General features: G+C 38.5%; 1 protein-coding gene across 1 annotated transcript in view; it reads left to right on the top strand.

Moving 5' to 3' along the window:
* Nucleotides 1–26023, top strand: part of RHBDL3 (rhomboid like 3) — a 951138-nt gene that overhangs the window by 287572 nt on the left and 637543 nt on the right. The window contains exon 7 of the mRNA XM_044068052.1: nt 19257–19276. Coding sequence (XP_043923987.1) covers nt 19257–19276 — 20 coding nt within the window. The remainder of the gene's footprint in view (nt 1–19256; nt 19277–26023) is intronic.

Raw genomic sequence — 26023 nt, forward strand, 5'->3', positions numbered from 1 at the left:
ACACTGATTTCGCTGACACAGTTAGGCGAAGTGAAAGAATTTGGGCTAACAATTCACGTGAAGGGCAAGCAAATAATCAACTTGCTCGAAATTTTCACCAGGACAAGAACAACATGCCCACTACTGGGGCAGGTCACCCTCAGTATCAGAGGAACAAAAGGCGGAACAACCGTCGGAAGAGATAGTTCCTAATGACTCTGTTTCAGTAAATAACCTTGTCGTTCTCACTAATTCTAAAGGGGACTTTAATATTTACAACTTTTCATCTGTTGTTATAGAAGCAAATTTGGTAGAACTGCTAGCGAAGGGTAACACATATGTTTTAAGTAATAACATTAATGTAGTAAAAACTTTGTTAGACTTAAAGTGTTACATAAGGAAATTAAATATTTCCTTTTTATTAGGCAATGTTCAACAACCTGCACTTGTACTTAGGGCTGCTAGTACGATCAACCCTCCTCTTCATCCCCTTTTAGCTCTTTATGAAAGTGTGTGTGAGCTACACATTAGACACATACCTTTCATTAGAGCTAGTAATACTTTTTACAAACAGAGCAACATCACTACGGAACAGTTAAGAGCACTAAAACTACTTAGATCAGCTCATGTCCGTTTAGTTAAACCAGACAAAGGTGGTGGACTTGTTATCTTTGACATCACTGATTATAATAAAAAAATGGAGTTAGCCTTGAATTGTCCGGCCTATGCTAAGGCATCTCTTAACGAATTAAATATTGCACAATCAAGGATTAGAATGTATTTCAGAGAAGCCAAAATTTACCTTGATACATTCAATTACATTAATATTCTCTACCCAAAAACACCTGTCATGTTCGGAATACCAAAGATTCATAAGAACCAACATGACCCTCCTATGCGTCCACTTATTGATGGTCGAGGTTCCTTGACATATCCATGTGCAAAACTCGTTGACTCAATATTACAAAAATATCTTAAACTTGAGTCACGAGTATGCAAAGATTCATGGACTTTGTTGAAAAGTTTGAATATTTTAGAAGTTAAAAAAGAAGACAACTTTCTTACCATCGATGTAGTCGACTTATACACTTCTATTCCACACTTAGAAGTGGTTGAGTGGGTAGAAGTTTATATGAAAAATAAAAAAGTTCCACAAAGGGATATTGACCTGGCAACTGAGTTTATTGATATTATACTTTCCAACAACTTTTTCATTTTTAACGATAAGATCTATTTACAAAAACATGGAGTTGCTATGGGCTCCCCTTGCAGAGCGAGCGTGGCAAACATGTTTATGGCTCAATGGGAAGAATATTTTGTATTCAATAACTCTGAAATTTATACTTCCTTCACTTTTTATACTAGATTTTTAGACGACATCTTTGTGATTTTTAAAGGAAATGAATCACAAGCTAAACAAATGATAGATTACTTTAACTCCACTACACCATTTTTTAAATTTACTTACACTTTTCACACTACTAGTATTGACTATTTGGACGTGAATATAAAAAAAGATACAGTAAATAGGAGATATGTTTCCAAAATTTATAGAAAACCTACATACTGTAACTCCTATTTACATTTTTCTAGTGCACACCCTTACAGGCAAAAATGTTCAATAGTGAAAGGTCAACTCATTAGAGCCGCAAGGATGTGTACTAAAGAGGATGACTTTAATTCTGAATGTCAACACTTAAGAGACATGTTTTGCAATAGAGGCTACCCAGTTAGTTTAATAAATGACTTAACTGAAGAAATCGTAAACAGAGTAGACGTATAGTTCAACCACTCTTGACCTCATCTTCCGTTGTTATTGATGTTAACCTGGTAGAGTCACCTCCTAGCCAGGTTGCCATTTGAACTACACAGTTACCAAACAGTGACTTGGTTGCCTTTATAAAACCTTCAATGACTCAGCAAACTAGGGAGACCTCTTTATGCAATACTTTTATAACCACCTTTAGTAAAGACATTGACTAACTTAGATTAATTCTCCACAAAAATTGGAGTTTCCTTTATAAGGATTCTTCCCTAGTTGACAGAATTGGCCAGTCACCCAGTATTGTTTATAGAAGAGGTACTAATTTAAAAAGTTTTTTTGAAATTAAAAGCACTAAACCTACTTCTAGACTTACTGGAACCTTTATGTGTGGAGCATGTAGGATGTGTAAATACATAAAAACAAGTAATTCTTTTAGAGTATTGAATACATGTAAATTTTACATCAACCATAAGTTGAATTGTGAGTACAAGAGTGTTGTTTACTTAGCTTCCTGTACCTTATATCCGGCTTTCTATATAGGGAAAACAGACAGGAAGCTTTGTGAGAGAATTTACGAACACTCTTATGCGATTAGCAAAAATAAAACAGAAAATGTTTTAGCAAAACATGTTTCATTAAATGGTGGACATAGTTTCACGTTCCAAGCTATTGACCAGGTACTTCCTGACATTAGAGGTGGCCCATATTCAGTACTATTAGAGGTACGAGAACTAGAATGGCAGTTAGCACTTAATGCTTTCTGCTTGCCTGGTTTGAATGAGAATTGTAATATTTCATGTTTGCTTAAATTAAGAAATCTTACACAATAGTGTATTTTTAACTTTTTACTAATGACATTAATATAATTCTTGTATATTGTATACTGATTGCATACACACTTTTTATTTGAGGTAGTATGTAAGTTTTAAGATTTACTTTAATAGTGTTTGAATTATTGTGCTTTGCACCTTTAATTCATTGCTGCTGTTAGTCACATGACTTCATGCTACATGGTTTAAATGCTGTAGAAACTGTGTAACTGCTGTTTGTTTGTGTGTCAGAAGAAGTTACTTTACTTAAAGTGACGAAAACATGAGGAAAAGGTTTTATTAAATTGACTTTACGTTAAAAGAAAGTGTTTTTTGGGATTAACATCTTTTTCTGCTGGCTACTGTTGGGCTCCTGTTCTGTTTTGGAAGAATCAGATCTAATCAAGCCCCCTGGGTCACAAAAGAAACTTACAACCTTATGAAAAAAAGAGATGCTACTTGGAAACAATGGCTTAAAACAAAATCTACTGTATTACTACAAAAATATAAAGAACTTAGAAACCTCACTTACAAGAAAGATTTCTACTCAGATGCCCAATTTTCTCAGCACTCAAACACCAAAAAGTTCTGGCAAACCATTAACAAAATTCTCCAACCAGGGAGTCCTTCTACGCCAACCCCTTCCCAAACAAGACCCCACTTGAAACTGCCTCTCTCCTTAACTCTTACTTCATTCAATCTATTAGCAAACTCACAAGAACTGATCACGATAAAAATTCTATTGCTACCTCCCCCTCCAACATAACAGCTTCCCCCTTTTTTCTCAAACCTGTACCCACTTCTTATATTAAATCACTACTTGGAAAACTCAAACCCTGTTCCCCACCCTGCGACAAACTTCCACCCCTCTTCCTTAAACTAGCTGCAAACTCCATAACTGTCCCCATCTCTATACTAGTAAATAAGTCTGTCTCAGAATCTACTGTCCCAGACATCTGGAAATCTTTCTATAGCATTCCCCTTCACAAAGGTAGTAACTACAAAAAAGCAAGTTAGCTGCTTCAAACTTCACAAAGACCAATTTATTGTAAGCGCTTTTGTCGAGGCAAATGCCCCAACTTCATCAGACAACTCAACAGCTATAAAAACCTCCATTTTATACTCATATTCAACATAATTAAACAATTAAACAGTTAAATCCTTGATAGAAACATTAGTTAAAACTACTTCATATTTAAAGTGCCCTTGTTTCCTGACTTACAATTTATTGCAATGCCTTAGAAGCTATGGCAACAGTACAAAAAACTTGTTTTTACATGTTATTAAAAACCCCTAATAAATATTATAAAATCATAAAATACTTACTATTACAAAAACTTTTTGTTTGTATTTATATTCAATCTAAATATCGAAAAATCAGAAAAATCAGACAAAATGATAGGCACTTCTAAAGGACCCTAACTATCTTTCATTGTATAAATGCCATATAAATCCATGACTTGCATAAATAATTAGATATCTAAAAAATGTATGTAAAAAATGTGTAAGTTAGATACGATAGAGCCCCTGCCCTTGTCAAGACCCTACCTAACCTTCACTTTACCCTTTCTCTTTCTAATCTCTTTATTCACTAATCACACCTACTTCTCTGCTTCTTCCTGGGATACCCTGAAATGTGATGTTACCAATGTCTTCTTTGTAAACTTGTAAATAAGAACCTTTGTTCAGTACTATTTAATAATTGTATATCAGGTCAATTTTCAATGTTATGTAGTATCTTATCTTAGAAACAGAGTGTAGAACTAGTAGCAGTCACATATATTATGTAGCAATTGTTTTTCTAATTGAGTGTTTGATTACTTAGATTTCTCATACTTTCATATATTACTGTTAGATTTTCTTTTACTTTTCTGTTTGTCCTGTTTGAATTGTATCTAACTGTGTGGAGCTTATCTCCTTGGGTTTCCACTGAAAATGAGCCCCAGGCTGAGTTGGAGTTAGCTGGTTAACAAAAGACAAATAAATAAAATAAAATGAAATAAATTATTGTGAGCTACTATTGTGTCAGCTCTGAACATTGAGCCTTACGCACAATTTATGTCTTCCTTGAAAGAAAAAATAATTAGACGGAAATTCTTTTCTTACTCATGATTTTTGCTTAGGGCACTGTTGGATTAAAATGTTCATCTATAATCCTATATGGCTTCTTGGGGCCCTGCCTTGAGTTATTTCCTAAGTGGTTATTGCTAAACAGCAACATACTGAATTTCTTTCCTTAATCATAATTTCTGTTCAAGCCATCATTGGAGGAAAAGGTTGTGTCAAAGGAAAAAAACTTTAAAATAGACTGCAGAGCATGTAGAAAGTTATGGCTTCTTGAAAAAACTGAAGAGTAAGGCAAAACGTGAGGAAAGGAAGAAAAAAGTAATGTGGATGGTATGAAGGGGGACAGAGGGAAGCACTGGACGATGTGTGTGTGTGCTGGGAGGGGGTGAAACAGTAGGCAGTGCCTAGGGTGTCATTTCACCTAATCCCAGCCCTGTACATAAAGCTGTCATAATGTTTCAGTGTCCCAACTAAATGCCAATAGCTGTGAATGTCCCACTGTGAGATGGGCAGAGATAGTGTGGTACACAGGCCTGTCATAATGTAACAGCATTAAAAAAGGTTGCAGTGACAGGGTGATGTTTAGACTGGAAGTACCTAGGGGCCCGCAACTTGACATTTGCTGGAAGCCCCCAAAAATGCTAACACCAGCCCTGATGTTGTCTTGTACCAACTGCATGTAGAACGATCACCAGGATAATCAGCTTGCTTCACAGAAGTGTATTTTGTACTGAGACGTTTGACTCTCATTTGAATGGGCTCATCCATTTTTTAAACGTGCATCAGTTATTTCATAAGTGTTGGTTCCCTATCCTCTAAAGTGGGAAACAGAGACTTCTGTGAGGTCTAGAGGAAGCATATATATATATATATATATATATATATATACATATATATATATATATATATATATATATATATATATGTGTATTTATTTATACTTTATTGCAGCTTTCATCCAACATTTGAACTTTTGAACACTTGTACACTGTATTTGAACACTTGAAAAATGTATCTATTCTCAGCTGACGATACATTTACTTACAAATAGTCTCCTCACCAACACTCAACATGACTTTCACTCATTCCATAGCACCACCACAGCACTCATATTCTTCACCAGCAGTGTCAATCGGTATAGGAACCAAGGAAACCTAGTGTCTGCCACCTTCCTTGATCTGTCCAAAGCATTTGATACAGTGTCCCACAAAAAACTACTGACTATCTTAGTCGAACTCAAACTAAACAAGCCCTCGTTGCTCTGGTTTCAGGACTACCTATCCAACCACCAACAAGCAGTTAAGTGGCATAATTCCCTCTCCCCCATTCTCCCAGTAACAGTAGGTGTACCACAAGGATCCTTACTGGGACCCCTACTATTTAATATCTTTACACGCACCCTCCACACAACCACCCAGCAAGATACAGTAGTTCAATATGCAGATGATACTATACTGATCTGCTCAGCCCCCACACTCCAAACACTCCAGACTAAAACCCAAGAGCCCTTCTCTAATATCAAAAACTGGTTAATAACTCACAACTAATACTTCACCCCAAAAAGACTCAACTTATGCTTTTCCCCCCAACCAGAACTATTGACTCTCCTGCTCTTTTCTCTCTCAGTTCTGCCAATAACACACAGGCCTCCCCAGTACCACAAGCTAAACTTCTTGGTGTAATACTTGACCAAAACCTAAAGTCTGACAAACATATAGCACAAACCATATCCAAAGTCCATAAAAAACTAGGAACCCTATACCGCTGCAAAAACTATCTAACCAAAAACACCAAAATTACTATATCCAGAACTCACCTTCTCTCTACATCGCTTTATGTATCTCCTTTATTAACAAACCTTAACAAGACAAACCTACACAAATTGTCCATGTGCTATAATAAAATAACTAGATTTGCAACCAGTTTCTACTCCCACCAATGTCACTCACTAAAACAATTAGGTTTGCTAGAACTCGCCAACTTACTGAACTATAACCAACTCACCATGGCTCATTACTTGCTGTACCACTCAAACAAGATTCCTGATCGCTCAGGTTTGCTCAACTTTCACAAGTCTGCTCGCCATCTAAGATCCACAAACAAAGCCCTTCTTGAAGTAGCCAAGTGTAGACACTGTGCTGGTGAATCCCTCTATTCCTACACAGTTGCTAAAATCTGGAATTCTCTTCCACCAGATATCAGATTTCAAAACAGCAGTCCCATCTTTAAAACCCAATTAAAAGCCCACCTCAGTCTCATCTGGCAATGTACCTGTACTGACCATGGCTAGCTCTGCTACCACCATTCAGATAAATCTTCTTCTGGCACTACTCAAAGGTCAAACACATAGAAAAAAAAACCTACCATAACGAATTGTATTTTTAAATGTATGTATATAACTGTATATATTACTGCACTTTCTTACTCAAACACATTATATTTTCTGTTTTACTACTGTACACTCTATATTGTACACTTCTGTAACTTCTCATCGTACTATGCTATGATATACTATTGTTTGCAATATTAATTTGTACTCATCTCTGACTTTTGTATTTTTATCATATATGTGGAGCTTTTGTATTTTTTATGATTGTCATGTATTTGGAGCTTTTCTCCCCGGGTCTCTGCTGAAAACAGGCACCTGATTGCCCAGTCAGACCAACCCAGTAATCAAATATAAAATAAAATAATAAATACATTTCTTATTCTTATTGCCATTTAAATGGTAAAATCTCAGATCACTTAAAAATTAAAACAAAATGTTAGTTTTATTTACTTATTTATTTACTTACCTTTTTACTTTTCTTAACTAGTAATGTCTAGCTGGGAAGATTTATTTTCAGTGGAGTCCCAGGGAGAAAAGCTCCAGACATTATAAACCATAAGCAATTTGTTTTATACGGTGTAGTACATTGATCCAAAAGTGCACATTAAACAGTATCACTGAAATCAGAGAAAGCAGACAATTTGCACAGATAATGTGTAGCTTAACAAAACAGATCTAGTAACAATGATTGAGAATATAATCATGCGACATATGCAGAATGAATAAATCAAACTGGTATATATGAAATGGGAATTAAGGAAGGATAAAACAAGCAGCATAATCAATTCCATATTAACATAATGAATACTGTTAGACTGTAACTGAAATGTTTGTTCAGGAAAATTTGTTAAGGAGTTTTGAAATATGTTTTAGCTAAGTTTAAGGGAGAACAGAGAAAGACCTGCTAAAAGTAATAAAGACAGCTCCAGGTTATATAGAAAAAGAAGGTAAGTTAACCAAATGGCTGTGGGGTGGAAGTTTAATTACACAGATAGCTGCACATAATGCTATGTCAGGGAGAATGAATAGGCAGATGAATTGTTACTTCACAACTGCAGGTTCAGTCGAATTGATTTATTTATGTGTGCATGTTTGTATTTATTTATTTTCATTTGGTTTCATTTGTTAACTGGGGTAGAACATTGATCCTCACAAAACTTTTTCAGGTTCTGCTAAGAAGTACAAATAAAAGTAGATAGCAGTACAGTGCTAATTGTTTACAAATTGTTCTGTGTGCATGCAGTGCCTATTACAAGAGATCCTTCAATTTACATGAAATATTTGCAACACAATGTACAATTACTGCATACAAGGGAAGTAGGAAGGGGAGTGGGAAAAGGGAATAGAGAAGAGGGGAAGAAAGTATATTAGGCTGATGAAGACAGGATAACTACTCATACAAGGGAAGCAGGAAGGGGAGTGGAAAGGGGGAATAAGGAATATTAGACTAACAGAGTAAAAGGAAGAATGGAGGAAGAAGAATTAGAATCTTTGCATTCACCAGAGGAGGACAGCAAGTGGAAACAAGGTTCAGCTTTAGATGATTTAAGGTCTGTCTGCATCTGATGGTGTTGTTGTTCTTATTGCTACAGAAATGATTACAAGTAGTTTCTTTGAACATGTGTTTCTTGGAGTAGTTTCTGAAATTGATGAAGGAGTTGGTAGATTTTAGTGAGGCTATTAAAAGATTCCCACATTTGGGAGAGTGACAAGGAAGCTGTGGCTAGTGCACAGACATCTGCTGTGGGGGGAGACCTGTAAGACTAGAATGGAAGTAGAGTGGCAGCTCAGGTTATAGGAAAGGGTCTGGTTTGTTAATCTGCCAACAAATAAATTGAAGAATTCTAAGTTGACAGTAATGTTTAGGTTAGTGGGGCAACTAATAAAGTACATCTGTGTTTGACCAGTAGCCAGTTTGCTTTGGCTAGCACTGAGCAGTCATGCACCCTTTGTGGATCAAGGATAGTAAAAAATCTACAAATGCTATATATCGGGGGTTTTTTTTGTTTTTTTTTTACCATCAGGCTAGATTTCCTTTTGATGAGGTTGCTGGTCTGAAGGCCATATTTAAGTTGGGCAAGAAGGTCTCCTTACCTAAGGCATGGGGTCAGGGAGAGAGAAATCCTCTTAGCTGAAAATAGTAATTTATTTTAGTTACATGGGTATCATATTGGAAGCTGAGGGTTTGATCTAACCTTATGCCCACATAACTAAAGTAACGTGTGGATTAATTTGGCTGCATGTAGAACAAGGGATATTTTTTGTCCCAAAGATCATGGCTTTTTTTCAGTTAAAATGAATTTGGCATGTAGAAGCCAGTGGGAGATATGAGATTGTGTTTCACTTCGTATTATGTCATCTGCATATAGAATGATTGGAATTTGAGGAAGGTCTGCTAGAAGTTTGTTGAGGAAAATGGAGAGTAGCAGGGGAAATAAAACAGATTGTTGTGGAACACAGTGAGGAGAGGTTGAAGATGTGGTGAATCATATTTGTACTTTAAAGTTTCTGATACCTAAGTGGTCTGTGAAATATAATTTGGCCTAATTGCTCATGTTGTAATTAGAATTTGAATGCCTTTGTGAGTTTGATGAATATTGACCAATTTAGGAAGTCTTTATTTATATTCTTAATAAAGTAATCAGTGAACATATAAAGGGCTGTCACTGTGCTCATCCATAATTAGAATTTATATTGATGGTAAGAGACAGTGCAGTGTTTTCTGGAATAATTGGTTAGTTGAGCAGATATGAGTTTTACAAAAATTTAGCCTTGTGTTGGTAGAATGGATATTGGTCAAAACATTTTGGTGTTATTCACTGGCAAGTTTCTGTTCTACTGGTGTTGTGTTTTTGGTGCAGCAGAGACGTTAGAGGTGGTGGAGGGAGTATACGATATATTCCTTGGATAGAAGGCTGAACCAAGGCTGGAAGTCCATCTTCTCCTGTAGGAGCATTAAAAGGGACTTGGATCTATCAAATATTCTGTATCTTTAGACTGTGCTGATTTGAAGTAAAATAAGGGGTGTACAGTGGGTATTCTGGTTCTCAAAGGGAGAGTCTTGGTTTATTGGGGGGGGTTTATGTCAGAATTGAAAATTCTTTGAGAATGCCTAATGGTATTAGGGTGCCAGCAATGGTATCAGTTTTAGTGGATCGTTATAGGAGGCTTGTTGGGATTTCGTGCCAACTAGGTCCCAGAGCTGTTTGTGATGAGGTTGGAGAGAGATTTGCCGTCATGACCAAACCACACCAACCATGGGTAAATCCAACATCAATATGCAACATCAACAAAACCTGCTGGAGAGACAGGTTTTTCTCCCAGAGGCTGCCCCATCTCTGGAATAGACTTCCTATACATGTCAGACAGAGTACCCCGCTAACCATCTTCAAGTGCAACCTTGATGAGTGGATGGGAAACCACAAATTTGTCCCAGGGGTTCCACCTGTGTCCCTCATTGACAGGGGTGATAACTGCTGACTGAGGTTTCTTTTTTGGGGATAAACTCTTGGCTAGGCTTGTAAGGGCTCCACGGTCATTAGCCTAGTAACCTCCTATGATCCTATGATCCTATGATTACCCACGCCTAGCCACGAGCTATTGCTATAATAGCCTTCATATCAAAAATTAAGTTTTTCCTTTTGAAATTTCAGATGATTGCAGTTACAGTCCTTAATATTTTAGTGGGGAGTCATGATAGGTGGTTGAACTAGAACTAAGTCTGCATAATTTCTGTGATATAGATACGTATCACGATGTAGGTAGCACAGTGGTAAGATGGGTAATGCTGTTGTCGCACAGTGCTTTGTTCTTCAGTTCATTTCTTAGCTAAAGTGCCTAGCCTACAGAGTCTGTATGTCCTCTGTAAGATTTTGCTGAGTGCTTCAGTGTCTTCATGCATCACATAGGCATGCCTATGGAAATTGTGTATATAGCGACCCTGTGCGCGCGCGCGTGTGTGTGTGTATGTTTGTGTGTATAACTCTGTGTCTGTGCGTCTATGTGTCTGTGTGTCCATGCAGACTGCAATAGATTGACATCCTATCTACATTTCTGTGCTTTACAGAAATGGAGTGCCAGAGCAGGCTCTGGGTCCCTACATTCATACCTCTCAACTGTAAAGATTTTCTCAGTGTCCAGAATTTTGCCTCTTATTTTTGCTCTGTTTCTCATAAAATTGTCATTTTCTGGCAGATTATTTGCAAGTCAATGAGGAGTGAAGTCAGAAAATAATGACAGACATTTGATATTCAGACTTTCTACCGTTCAGAAAATTCATGCTAATGCAAAACCTGCTATTTCATCAACCTAGTTTGTAAAGGCAATATTTAAAAAGTGTCTCAGTTTTTGAGCCTTTGTACCCCAATTATTTGTGGCTTTGTCCAGATTTCTTGCTCTGAGAGGTTGAGAGGTATGCCTACGATCTTGAACTGATTTAAGCAGTTTATTAGAGAATGAAAAATGAATACCAATGTGTACTTTTTGCAGGGTCTAGAGAGCCAATTTTTAATTCAAATTTCAAGTGAGATTTTTTTTTGTTTTTTCCACATTTTCATTGTGACAATAGAGGAGCAACATTTTGGACCACCTATTAACAGCAGTTGGTTTAACTGTAGAAAAGAAAAAAAGATGATGGTCGAGCCTTGCTCAGCATGAGTCAGAGCTAATAGAGTATTAGATCCTATTTTGCCAGCCTGTGTAACATTAGTGAGGACACTGTGCGCTTAGCTACTGGCAAGTTATGAGCTGCAAGGATTTCTTAGTTGACTGGTTTTGCTATGAGTTATAAAATGCTGCAACACTATGAATATGAAGTAGCAGCTGTGCACAGCTGTTGTGTGTTGTGACAGAAGTGGTGCATGTGCCACTAAGGTGTTGTGTTATTTTTTTGTGCTCAGCTACATTGGTTAAGAGGCCTGTGGGATTCTGAACTTTGAACTGACAAAGCAGTTAAGGTGAATGTAATGCACTGACTCATTTTTTATGTGGTGCTCCTATTTGTTGCAAATGGTGGTTAACATCTTGTTCCTTCATAGTTCAGGATTTGGGTTGTTTGATGCCAAGTTGCATGTTGTATCTAGGCAGCCAGCATGCCTGCGCATTTCAGTCATCTGTTTGCCATTAATAAGTAAAAAAATTAAATGCTAACTGATCTGCTTTCCTGCATTTTCTGAATCCTACCTCTCAGACATTTTTAAATGATTTATTGTAATACTATGCATTACAGTGAACTTGGTTGCTCCATCACTTTTGAAGTTCATAGGCTTGTGCAGAGAATCTCTTGAAATGTTAAAATATTGTTCTGCAGGACTATATTTCATTTACATTTTAAAACCTTTAATACTGTATTTTATTAGCATCTTCTAATGGCCCTAGTTGCATGTGCATCAGTGCCTTAGCATGTAATTTGTAGCACTTCTAGGTTGTTTATTCATTGTAGAGCTGACTGTATGCCCTAGTCTGTTAAAAAAAAAAAATATATATATATATATATATTTATATATATATATATATATATTTATATATATATATATATATATTTATATACATATATATATATATATATATATATATATACATATATATATATATATATATATATATATAAATATACACACACACACACACACACATCCATCCATCTTCAACCCCTTTTCCCATTCTTAAACATGGGGTTGGGGTGTCACTTCCGCAGTGGCAATCATGTTGAGCCAAGGTTTACACTGCCGGGTGGCTAGCCCTGCCACTGTAGTTCATTTGCACTACTCACTCACGCACACACTATCAATTTAGTGTGACCAGTCAACCTACTGCATGTCTTTGGAATGTGGGAGGAAACCAGAGCACCCGGAGGAAACTCACGTGACGGCAGGGAGGACATGCAGACTCCACACAGAAGGTACTCCGGCTGAGAATCAAACCGGAGAACTTCTTGCTGTGAGGTAACCGCTGGACCAACATGGCCACCCAAAAGCTGGCTAACTGGTATAAGGGCAGGGTATCCACCTATGCCATTTATCACTTGTAACTGAGTAGTGAATCAGGTGTTGATGAACAGGCCATGGGTAGAAGGAATGATGGGAGAGTGCCTGTTCATGTCTCCTGGGATGGGGGTAGAAACAAGTCCTGATGGAACACCTTGACCAACAAAATTCTCAGTAGAGATTAGAGTTCCTTGTCAGATAGCAAGCTGAACTGGGGCAGTGGCTTCTGCAGGTATTATACAGTTTTGTGAGTGAGTGAGCGAGCGAGTGAGTGAGTGAGTGAGTGAGTGAGTGAGTGAGTGAGCGAGCGAGCGAGTGAGTGAGTGAGCGAGTGAGTGAGTGAGTGAGTGAGTGAGTGAGGGTGCAGCCTCTATAAAACACACTACAAATGGACCCTTTCAGTACTGCTTAAGAGTCTTCTCCAAAACTGTAAGGTTTATAGCAGAGCCACCTCCTTCCTTGACCCCCAATATATGTCTTATCCCAGGTGGCCATTTCTGAGGCAGTGAGGCTGTCGAAGGAAGTGAGAGGAAAAAAATACAGTGGTTTACCTTACACTTCGCTAGGGACGGCTTGAACCTGTCACCCCTGGGCTTTCGGATATTAGCAAAGGCTGTTGCTACCCCCATAGTGCCTTTTTTAGGCAAGGCTCAAAAGACAAACCCACCAACATAGGTATCACAAGGGATAAGAAACTAAGAGTAGTGCTACTCAACGCCAGAAGTGTAAACCTCAAGATGCACGCACTTGAAACTCTCCTTAGCATGGAGAACATCGATATCTGTGCAGTAACAGAAACCTGGTTCAAGGCTCCCGAGAGCACCCCAGCACTACCAGGTTATACCTCATACCATGCTTTTCGGCCCCAAAACTTGGACCGAACCACAAAAGGAGGGGGAGTATCAATATTCGTCAAAGATACCCACACCTCCAGGTTGGTGGCACAGCACGAAGCATCAGAAACTATTCATGTGCAACTAACAGTGGGTAAAACTGCCTTCCAGTTTATAGCCTGCTACAGACCACCCTCCCAAACCCAGGAACCCCACTTGGCCTTCCTGAGAGCACTGGAAAATATGAAGGTCTCTCCAAACACCATTATATTGGGCAACTTCAACTACCCAAACATAGACTGGGAGCATTACTCTAGCTCCAACACTCTAGCCCAAACGTTCCTAGAATTTATAAACTCAAATGCTATGGAACAACTTGTTACCACTCCCACAAGAGGGGAAAACATATTGGACCTGATCATCACCAACATGGGGACTCTATGCTCCAGACCAGAAGTGTATCCCTCACTGGTAAGATCAGACCATAAACTAATCTCACTGGTTATTCACATCCCGACCCCACCCCCTGCCCAGAAAACCACAGTGAAAAACTTCTCTAAAGCAAATTTCACACTCCTCAATACCGAGGTGGAATCCTTCAAAGCCCCCAGGCCTGTGGAAAATATGGCCCAGACCGCAGAATCCTTTATAAACTCATTCTATGAACACCTTCAGGAATGCATGGATCATGCAATCCCAAATGAAACCAAGACCCAATCCTCCAAAGGCAGACGTCCTGTCTGGTGGACCCCAGCCATAAACAAATTGTACAATAGAAGGAGGAAGCTACTACATGATAGAGCAAAATCCCAAAAAGGGAAGGCATCTCTGATCAGTATTAGCAAAAAACTACGGGCACTCATAAAATCGTCTAAGGCCAGCTTAGAGAGAAAAATTGCACAGGACACTAAGGATAATCACAAGGCTTTCTTTAGTTATGTTAGGAACCTGGGTGGGAATTCCCAGATATGCTCAGAATTAGTCCAAAATGACAAAAAATACATCGAACCCACAGACATTGCCAACATTCTAGCTGACAGGTTCAGTGGAAACTCCCCCCCATCAAAAGGGCAAATATCTATCCCAGCAGAGTGCTGCCCCCCTGACATCTCAGATGCTCAGGTAAGAGCCGCCCTTTCCAAAGCAAAAAACACAGCATCAATGGGACCAGACGGTGTCCCGGGCTGCGTCCTACATGAACTCCAAGAAGAACTAAACCCAAACATAAAACTACTGTTCAGTCTCAGCCTTACTACAGGATATGTACCCAAAGAGTGATGTACAGAACAGTGGTCCCTCTCCACAAACGTGGTGCCTCAACGGATCCTGGAAACTATCGCGCCATAAGCCTGACTAGCTTGGTCTGCAAAGCTATGGAAAGGATCATCATGGACCTCATAAATAAAGATATTGGGGACCTACAAACACTGGATCCTACCACATTTTGGCTTTGTTAAGGGCAGATCCTGCCTCTTAAACCTGGTCGATTTCTTTGAAACAGTCACCAAGGCCATTGACAAGGGGAAGGTGGTCCACACAGCCTACCTGGACCTCGCAAAAGCCTTCGATACAATACCCCACTCAGGCATTATAGATAAGCTCACCAGCTTAAATATAAACCCCTATGTCACTAGATGAGTTGCAAACTGGCTCAAGGACAGAACCCACATGGTTAGAATTGCTGGAGCCATGTCAGACTCCAAACCAGTTACAAGTGACGTCCCACAAGGCTCAGTCCTGGGACCTCTCTTGTTCGATATATATTTCTCGGAGGTACAGGCCAACATGGAAGGACTGCGGCTGACTAAGTTCGCAGATGACTGCAAACTGGGCACCATAATCGACTCTCCAGCCAACACAAGCATCCTCCAAAAGGGCGTCATAGAAACAGACAACTGATGCCAGAGCCATGGCCTCAAGCTAAACGCCAAAAAGTGTATAGTCAGCCCCTTTGGCAAAAACAAAGTGCCCACAAATTACTACATAGCTGGTAATCCATTAAGTACGGAAGAAGTAATTAGGGACCTGGGGACCCAAGTTGATAGCAATCTCTCATTTGACAACCACGTAGCCAAAGTGGTTAGAAAAACATTTTATATAGCCCACCTAATCATGAAGGGATTCACATCTAGATCAGGGGAGGTCATCGTGCCTCTTTGCTCATTCCTCATCAGGCCCATAATTGAGTACAATGCCCCTTTTAGGATGCACCTTACCAGATACCTGCAGCAACTGGTAGGACCCCAAAAGTACCTCACCAAGAGGATCAAAGGGCTCAAACAGATGCCATATGCTGCCCGGTTAAAGAAACTCCAGCTGTACTCAGTGGCATACCACCTGCTCAGAGGCGATCTGTGCCTGACGTATAAAGCCATGTCCAACCTGGAATTAATGGACATGCTGCACCTCAGAAAATCCAAATCCCATCGAGCTACGCGCTCGAGAGACTTGAACCTCAGCACTGAAATAAATAGGACATGCTGGAGGGACAGATTCATAACCCAGAGGTTCCCTTCACTCTGGAATAAAATCCCATTCCAGGTTAGGCAGAGTCCCTCATTGACTCTCTTCAAGAGGAATCTTGATGAATGGATGGGAGATCGTAGGTTTACCCCGGGTATCACTTCTGCGTCACTGTTAGGCAGAGGCACAGTATACTAACCTCGAAAAAGGGCATAGCAAAATTAATTTAAAGTGGGTGGCAAAAGCCAAACACACTCTGGCTAGGTTTATAAATGCCCTAGGGCAGATAGCCTAGTATGAACCTATGAACCTATATATATTTGAGTGCTGGAAGTGGTTTTGGACTGTATATATATATATATATATATATATATATATATATATATATATATATATATATATATATTTTTTTTTTTTTTCTTATAATGTTTATTAAATGTAAATGTTAAACTGTTCCACAGTAAACAACAGTTATTTACTACTTGCTTCCAGCACACAGTGCTTTGATATCTAGCTTGTTTGAGAGGTTTTAAATTAATAAATTTCTTTAATTTTACCTTCTCTGTAGCAGAGAAACTGCTATACATTCAAAAATATTTACTGCGACTCTCATTAAAAGTGAATGCTGCATTGTCTGACATCATCACAGGTAGAGTAACTTGAATGAGATGATTCATCTACTTATTCAATAAAAAAAATTTGTTCTTGGAAAATATCCACAGCTTTTTCCTATGTAATCTAGTGCGACCATGAGGCTGACAAAAACAAGACTCAGCCTCCAAGAATAATAAAAGTCCAAAGAAAAGCATGTTAATAACCATTTTTCAGATTACTAAAAATCTTTGTGTTACATTTACATATGCTATATAGAAGATAAACAAATATACCACACTTTATAAAGTACATCCCTCATCCGCTATGCTGCTTAAGGTACTTGGTGATTTTCTCAGAAGATAAAACTTTGCCCTGCTGGTCAAAGTTGAAAAAAAATTAACTTTAAAAGAGTTTCTCACTGCAAATATTTTGTTACTTAGGACTGTCTGATGTTGAGCCAGCTATAATTCATTCATTTTCCCAGTATGTTTCACTCAAGTCGCAAAACAGATTTGCACTCCCTCTGAACTTCTTTATAAATGGAACAATATTCAGCGGTGTGTACAGTCTCTGTTTCGTCTGACACAATCCCTTAAACACAGTTGTCTGCATAGCTGGGAAAGTTGCCTTTTAAGTGTTTTATTGTTTGCTTTGCAGAATTCTTTGGGTTTGCATTTATGTGGGTGGCAGAAGCTCAGGGATAATACGGAGAGACCACCATGCAGTACCTTTTGAGAAAGTCTTTGTTCACTTTTAAGCTGGGAGTTCAGATGCAACCTCCTGTCTGAAATGTTTGAGGATTTGGGTTTCCTGGGTTTCCATCTGAGGTTACTCGCTGACCTGGACTTCTTGAAACACAACAAAGGCATGGAGTGTGTTAGGGAAATTAATTGAAGGAGTGCGTACTGCAGGGGGTGGGAGGGGTGAAATGAGTGAGCACTCTCACAGATGTACCTCTCAGCCTGTAGCCAAGGGACCCATTCATCACACTCTACTTTCAGCCTGTCTCATTCTCTCTCTTCTTAAATAAAACTCTTCCTTTATTTCACCACTTTCAGTTAATGATAATAAATGTGGCATGCTTACTTCTGGATTTGATGACAGAAAATGACAGCTGGCCTATGTAATATTCATGCATATTTAACACTGATTAAAGTCTGCTTTATTTGTTTAATGTGTCATGTACACAAACTACTGTGAAATGAAAAGTGGATGGTAAGAACTAGAAATTGAATGCTACTGTTTTTTTTTTTCCAAACAATATCTTTAGAATTATGCAAACTTTTTTTTAAAAGACATAATGTATGTGGTTAACATTAAGTGTTACTGCCGGTGCTCTACTGAAGGTAAGGACAGACTGTATGATTTTCTAGTTCAAACTGAAAATGCATTACTTTGAGAACTTATCCAGGGTTGTTACTGGCTGGCAGTGTAGTTGAATGAGTTAAGGCTATAACTAGTAAGTGCACACACATGCCTGTTCCCCCTTAAATTGAATATGGGTCTTAGAATTGTGGCAGAGGCATCCAGGCCATTACTGAAAACAGGCATTTACCTTATGTGCAGTTAGCAAAGATAGCTACTGCAGCTGGGGTATAGACAGAAATGGCTATTGCCATTCTCTCCAAATGCTGCCACATATATACTTAAGATATGTACACGTCATTTTCTGCTGGTGTCCCCCACAGCCATAGAAGAAGAGATTTTAGAGTATACCCGGCTGTAAATCTTTATGGACTCTATGAACTATAATGTCTTTTGAGAGACTCTCAAAAAAATTACTCATTTGATTGCACTGACAACGCCTGACAACACCATTTCCTCTGACTTGCAGTGAGGATTCAATCTGTCTGATCTTGAAGACTGCAGTATAGGAAACTTTAAATAGATGTAAGCATATATTTTTTGCTAAGGGACAGTTACAAATACTTTCTTCTTATTAAAGCATAATTATACATTAACTGCGCATGAATAGAAAGAAAAGTACATTTTTTTAAATGCATTAAGTTTCATCACTAGGGTTGGCACTGTCATTTATTAGTTCTTGCTGTTGTGCAATTGTTAAGTAAACTGCTTTCACTAAAATACTAATATGAGTATAGAATGATACTTAATGTACCTGTTAAGTTGTTAAAACGAACCTCAGCCAAAGACTGTATGCTGTATCATATTCATAACACTGGAGTGCATTTCTTTTCAATCCACCAGTTGCCCTGCTATAGTTCTGGAAATTCTTTTGATATTTTCAAAAGGCAAATAACTTTGATCCTGGAAGTATGTCTTTTTCAGTATTCCTAGCTGCCTCTCTTTCATCAGTAGCAGTCTGCAGTTAGTTGTTAAAATGCAGTATAGAAATGTCATTCTGTGAAATTAAATGTTTATTTTGCCTTTGGAGTATTAAAAATTGAGTTTATCGACTAGGATCCACAGCAGTAAGGAAGCAGGGAGACTCTGTTTATTTGCAGACAGGGTATTTCACTTTTCTCCGAGGTTGTGTTGACCTCAGAACCGGTATATTTAACTTCAGCTGCCCTGACAATGCCCACAGCCATTTTCCCCTCAGACAAAACTGTTTCATTGAATCTGACTTCATTTAATTTCTTTCAAGGAATTTGTATGCAAAAACAGCTCTGTTTCTTAAAAACCATCCTATGCCACCGTAATATCTTACCTCTGACAATTATTCCTAGACCTCCACTTCAAGTCTTGTAGTGTTCTAGCTATGACCATTGCCCTTTGGTCCTCTCACTGTGACATTGCAGTATCAAAGCATGAATGTATGACCTTTATTGTTTGGTTTCTACATGTATCCATCCTTGACAGAAGAAAGTTTACCTCACCCTACTTCTGCAGATTCTAACATGTTCATGCAGACCTGTACTCTTTAAACCTCATTGCAACTCGAGTCTATATTACAAGATCAAAAAACAAAAAGAGCAAATGCTCTTTAATCGAACACTAATGCTCGAAACCAGAAAACATCGAATGCAAGGAACAGTGATTTTTTTCCCAGGGAAAACAATTGCTGTTCCAAAAAAAAAATAAAAACCAGAGACAAGATAAAGTGACCCCCCCCCAGACCCCCCCTGTTTAAATATAACAACTCTGAGCTCGCACCAAAATGGAGGAAATGACAAAGTCCCAGCAACGGCCCAGCATTTTTTTTTCCCTGGTAAAAAAAGTCGCAGTTCCGTGCATTCGATATATTATGGTTTTGAGCATTAGTGTTCGATTAAAGTTTTGTGTTTCTATCTTGTAATTTAGATCCTTGCAACTCTTAGTTGCTTAGCTATAAAATAGGACACACAAGTTCTGCAGTATTGTAACATACATACTAACACTGTGCACTTTACTTTTTTTTCTTTTTCCTGGCGATTAGTGTATTATTTTACTGCATTTTCCTTATCAAGTTGTTTTATTCCCTTCCTCGTTGCATAAAATGTTTTTATAATATATTTAATATGTTTAATGTTATACTGGCTTATGTCGTCACACACCAAAGCTGTGGCCTTCAGTCTCAAATTGCAACAGCATAGCGTTAGCTGTACCCAAAGTTAGTAATGCCAAGGTCCATTCAGTGTGGTAGTGTCCTATTTCAAACTTGAGCTCATCTCCCTTACTGTTCTGTGCCATAGTTAGGTAACCCTGTCATAGTGTTCTACATCAAGCCTTACTACCTCCTTCTTTGTTTCCTAGGTAATACCTAGCCCCCATCTTATTGAGTTAAGGCAGAGCGACCTTCATGTATGTTAGAGCCCCAGGTCAAACTCTAGTCCTTCTATTTTACTATCCTAAATTTGAAATAAGTCCACTTCATGTTAGTGTTCTGAGTCCTCTGTTAAACCTGAGCTTTTCCTTCATAGTATTCTTGTACAAATCAGTCTGTCCATCTTGGTGATTGAGAACAGAGTAGTTTGCTAACCTCAATCCATTCCATCTCAGTATTCTTACTCAAGTCCCAGTTCCTCCATCTTAGTGCCTTAGGTCAGACCTGAGCCATTCTGTCTCAGTGTTATAGTTCATACTGGAGTCTGACTATCTTAGCATCCTATATCATATCTGAGACTTTCTATCTGATTGTCATAAGTCATACCTGAGCTGCACAGCATTGGGGTACTATGTCAGACTTAAGCCCCATCCATCTTAATGTCTAAGGTCAGATGTATATTTTTTATCTCAGTACTCTTGGCTAAAACGTGGTCCCCTGTGTTAGTATCTGTCAGCAGTCCTGAATCCCGCTATTTTTGTGTCCTAAATCAACCCAAGGCCCGTCCAGCATTGAATCATGGGGCAGTCTTGAGCCAACCATCTTAGCTTCCCTTGTCAAGCCAATGTTTCTCTGTGTTAGTGTCTTTAGCCAGTACCCCCTTTATCTTAGTCTTCTAGATCAGTCCTGAGTCTCAAGACCTTAGTATCCTGAGTCATTCACTAAGTTGTCCACCAGAGTGGCTCAGGCCAAACACAAGTGTCTGTATTCTAGTGCCTTAAGTTCAGTGTGATCTTTTTCATCTTAGTGACTTTGATCAAACCTTGATCTTAGTGTCCTAGTTTAAACTTGTAATCCTGTATCTTACCAAGTCACTCCATCTTAATGCTCAAGGTCACTATTGACTGCCTCTCACTGTAATGCTATAGGTTAAACTTAATTCACTCCTATTGTTAAGATCAACACTGTGCTCTCTATTTTAGCATGTAAGTCACATTAGAGTCCACCATCTTATTCTGTTAGGTGACATGGACCATTGCATGTTAGCTGCTAGGTAATATCTTAGTTCTTCATTCTTAGTGGTTTACATCAAACTGAGTCTGTTTATGTCATTGCCCTTCCTAGAACAGACCTAAGCTTCACCATTTTAGAATCCTTGTCCTACGTTAAGTTACTCCATTTTAGAGAACTAAGTCATACCTGAACCTCTTCTTTCTAATCCGGAACTGAGACTGAGCATTTCTACCTTGGTGTTCTAGGTCATACTTATGCCTTTAGCTAATGCTTTCCATCTTAGGGTTGGAAGTCAAAACGTAATCCTCTAGATTACTTTATTATCTAAGATGACAGGCTTTTCATTTTAGAGTTCTGGGCCAAACCCAGGATGTAGTATCATAGTGCTATAGGGCAGTTTAGTACCATATATTTTATGGTCTAGGTCTTATCTCAGTGCGCCAAACCCAGCCATCTATTCAGTCCTTGCATGTTAGAGTGAAACCACATTTTTCCATTTTAGGATCTGAGGCTAATAATGAAGCATTCATTTTAATATCTTACATATAAACCAAGGTCTAGATTGTCTCAGTTAAACGGAAGTCCATCCACCATAGTTTCCTTGGTCAAATCTGAGCTTCTTTAGTAGTCAGAGACATCATCTGAGGATCCTAAGTCAACCCTCAGCCCCCTCCATCTTAATATCCAATGATGAATTTCAGAATGTCTGTTTTAGTTCACAAAGACAAATTGTCGTCCCTCCAACTTAGTACTTTAGTTCAAACCTAAGACCCTTCTTTTCAATGTTCTAGGTCAAGCCCAATCTCTTCAGTTTAGTGACCAAAGTCATATCTTGCTGTCTTCAGTCAGACTTTACCCTTTCTCTTTTTATCTTCTTAACCATTTTTTTTTGGCTTTTTGGACTTCGCCTCCTTGAACAAAACCTAATTTTCTACATGTTAAAGGCCTAGGCCAAACCCAGTTCCCTTGGTCTCATTTCAGATCCATGCCCCTTCATCTTTGAAATATACCTTGAACATAAGCCCCTATCAGATTAGTATAACTTGTAGCTGAATACATTGAATCTGAAGTTTGTCATTTTAACATCGTAAATCAGACAGGAGTTTCTCTAGTTTAGCATGTTAAGATGGACTTGTATCTTGTGAACCCAAGTGTTTCATCATGCTAGAAATTTAATTGGACTTTAAACTAAATTGCTACCTCTTCAGTTTAGACCAGAATCTCTCTGTATCCCACATCCCTTTTTTGTAGTCCTATGTAGGAGTATGTATGACCTTGACCCATAAGTCATAGGGGTTGAGGTACAAGAGGCTTTTGATTACAGTATTTAAAGAAATAACATTCTGCATAACCTTTTTGTACCAGAAATACTAGATGTTTGAACCAAACTTATGAACCCAAAAGCAAGCATCAGTTGTTATATAAAATATATTTCCTTCTTCTTTGGATTACATGAGAATAAAATTCCAGTATGAACTTCTTCTAAGGTCATACAGTTGCCTTATCCTCAAGATATCATATTGGAAAACACAAGTTTTATGAATTGTTCAGGCTAACTGTAACAAAGGACACAGACCATAAATATTGTCATATTAACAGAATACATCTGTTTACATCTGCGAGAATATTCATATATTATACAACAATTAAAGTAGTATATAAAAATGTGATACTTAATCTGCAGAATTACTAAAGAAAATGAAATTTGTAGGAATAAAGCTAATTTTTGATAACTGCAGAAGGTTGTAAAAGTTATGGTTCCGTGGAAGAATAGACTAAAGTATAAACTATACATATATAACATTTGCAGATGAAACTCACCAGTAGAAGACAAAATGATGACTGGCTGGTTGTAAAAGTGGAATGGCAGAGGTGCAGAAAAATGGGTGAATTTGAATTGTATTAATGTAAACTGGAACAGTATTTCACCTGCAATGTTTCAGGAAGGGAATGTTTATGGAAACTAAAAGGTAGAAGAACACAAAGGTATGAGGTCTGAGGTCTGAAATGTTTGGTGGCACTCCAGAATTTGTAGGGTCACAACTCACAAAAGGTTGCTAGGTCTAAGGTCAGCATGAGGCCTTCCTTAGAAATTAATTCAGTACACATATAACCCAGTTTAGGATGCTGAGGTTTTTTTTTTTTTTTTTTTTTTACATTTACTGCCTATACTAAGATGGTAATTTCAGTTGAACATATAAAAGTAAAGTCTATATGTAGTGTGAGCTGAGCCCTTCAACATGGGATTTCCTCAAACTTGCCTTACTAGTGTTTTCTGCATTTGTTAATGACATGACATGACGTAATGCGGCAAAATGAAGACAGCAGATACGTATTCAACATGCCAACAATACTGTGTATTGTACTCACTGCCTGCCGAACCTAATATACAAAATCAACTTCACTGTTAGCTCAGTAAGCCTCACAAATGTCTGGTAGGAAAATGAATTAATACTGAGTGTCGTCAAGATTATTAATGTCCTCTGGCGAGGTAAAGGTAGAAGGTCCCCCATGTAATAACATAGGAAACCTCCAGACACTGGACCCAACCCAGTTTGGTTTTATCAAGGGCAGGTCAGGCCTACTCAACCTGGTAGACTTCTTTGAGAAGGTCACCAAAGCAGTGGATGAGAGCAAAATGGTTCACATTGCCTATCTTGATCTAGTTAAGGAATGTTACACAATACGCCACCCAGGCATTGTTGATAAACTCAAGAAGTTAGGTATAAATCCTTATGTCACCCAGGGGATAACCAGCTAGCTCATAAACAGAACCTAAGAAATTAGAACTGGGGTGTCCACTTCTACAAAGAGGCCAGTCACAAGTGGTGTCCCTCAGGGATTGGTCCTGGGACTGCACCTTTTTGGCATTTACTTCTCTGAAGTCAAGGCCAATATTAAGGACCTCTAGCTGCCCAGATTTGCAAATAATTGCAAATTAGAAGCAGTCATATAATCCACCACAGATACTAATGTTCTCTAGGAAGGGCTGATGCAGACAAATAACTTGTATCAGAGCCATGGACTAAAATTAAATGCCAAGAAATGCATAATAGTATCCTTCAGGAAATCATCCACCCTGGCAACTATTATATTGAAAACATACCCCTAGGAGTCGACTCAGTAGTCAGGGACTTGGGGACACAAGTAGAAGACCTTAATCTAGCCTTTGACCATCATGTATTTACAGTAGTGTGGAAATCATTCCATGTTGTGCATCTTGTAAACAAAGATATGGTATGTAGGTCCAAAGAGGTCATTGTTCCACTATATTCAGCATTAATCAGACTTATCATTGAATACAGTGCCCCATTTGGTGTATGCCTAACTAGGCATAGCCAACATTTGGAACATCCACAGAGGTTCTTCACTGATAGAATACAGGGAGTAAGTAACATGGCCTATGCAGACTACCTCAAAGCTCTATCCCTGTATTCTGTCTCCTACAGGCTTTTGGGGGGAGATCAATGTCTGGCATACAAGGATTTGTTGGACCTCAACCTGATGGGCCTCCCGCAAAACCGCAAAGCAAACAGCACCAGAATTAACTATGTTAAAGACTTAAACCTTGTCTGTGATATAAATAGGACCTGCTGGAGAGAAAGGTATGTATCCCAGAGACTACCCCATCTCTGGAACAGGCTCCCCATCTCTGTGAAGAAGAGTTCCTCCCTAACCCAATTCAAGTGTAACTTGGACAATCGGATGGGGAACAGGAAATTCATCCCTGGTTTGGTACCTATGTCTGTAATGGACACAGGCAGTCTGTAAATGGTTCATCTTGCAGGCCTCTGCTTGTAAATGTTTAATTTCCCAAGCCCCTGCTTAGAATTATGAAGGGTAACAGAACTCGTCAGAACTCTGAAGTCCATTTTTTTTAGGGTGAACACGCTTAATTGATTTGGTTGTATTATTTTTAATGGACTTGATCTTTTGTATTTAATAAACACTTTATTAATCAGTCTGGGCTTCCTTGGTTGAGGTTCACCTCTGAATTTCATAAACCGTTGATCTAGATACACCAAACAACATGAGCCAGTTTTTTTGGTTACTTGTCTGCATTTCAGGCTGCATGGTGTTACGCTCGTATTCTTTAAAGCCCAACAAGAAGTTACTACAGCAGTTTAAGATATTACTGCAAAGTCTAGGTCATTCTACTGTCTGCTGGTTGTGTTAAAGTGAAACTGTTTTCAGCTCATTGTTTCAGGAATATATGGAAATTATGAAACATAATAACCAAATTGGCAGTCTGCACCCTACCTAGTATCACATCGCGATAGAACCCTTAACTTAGCCAAGCCTGCTCGCACATCTTTAGCCACTACATATTCCTTTATTTAGATAAAATGTAAACTTTAGAGAGACTATTTCAAAGGCTGACTTTTCAGGCTACATGTATTTTAACTGCTGTGGCAAAAGCTGTGCAGAATCACTTCTGTGTTCAGAAATATTAGGTATACCATGTAGAACGTGTGTTGCA

Source organism: Protopterus annectens, chromosome 4.part0 (genome assembly GCF_019279795.1).
Source record: "Protopterus annectens isolate FY-2018-M chromosome 4.part0, PAN1.0, whole genome shotgun sequence".
NCBI classification, from domain to species: Eukaryota; Metazoa; Chordata; order Ceratodontiformes; family Protopteridae; genus Protopterus; species Protopterus annectens.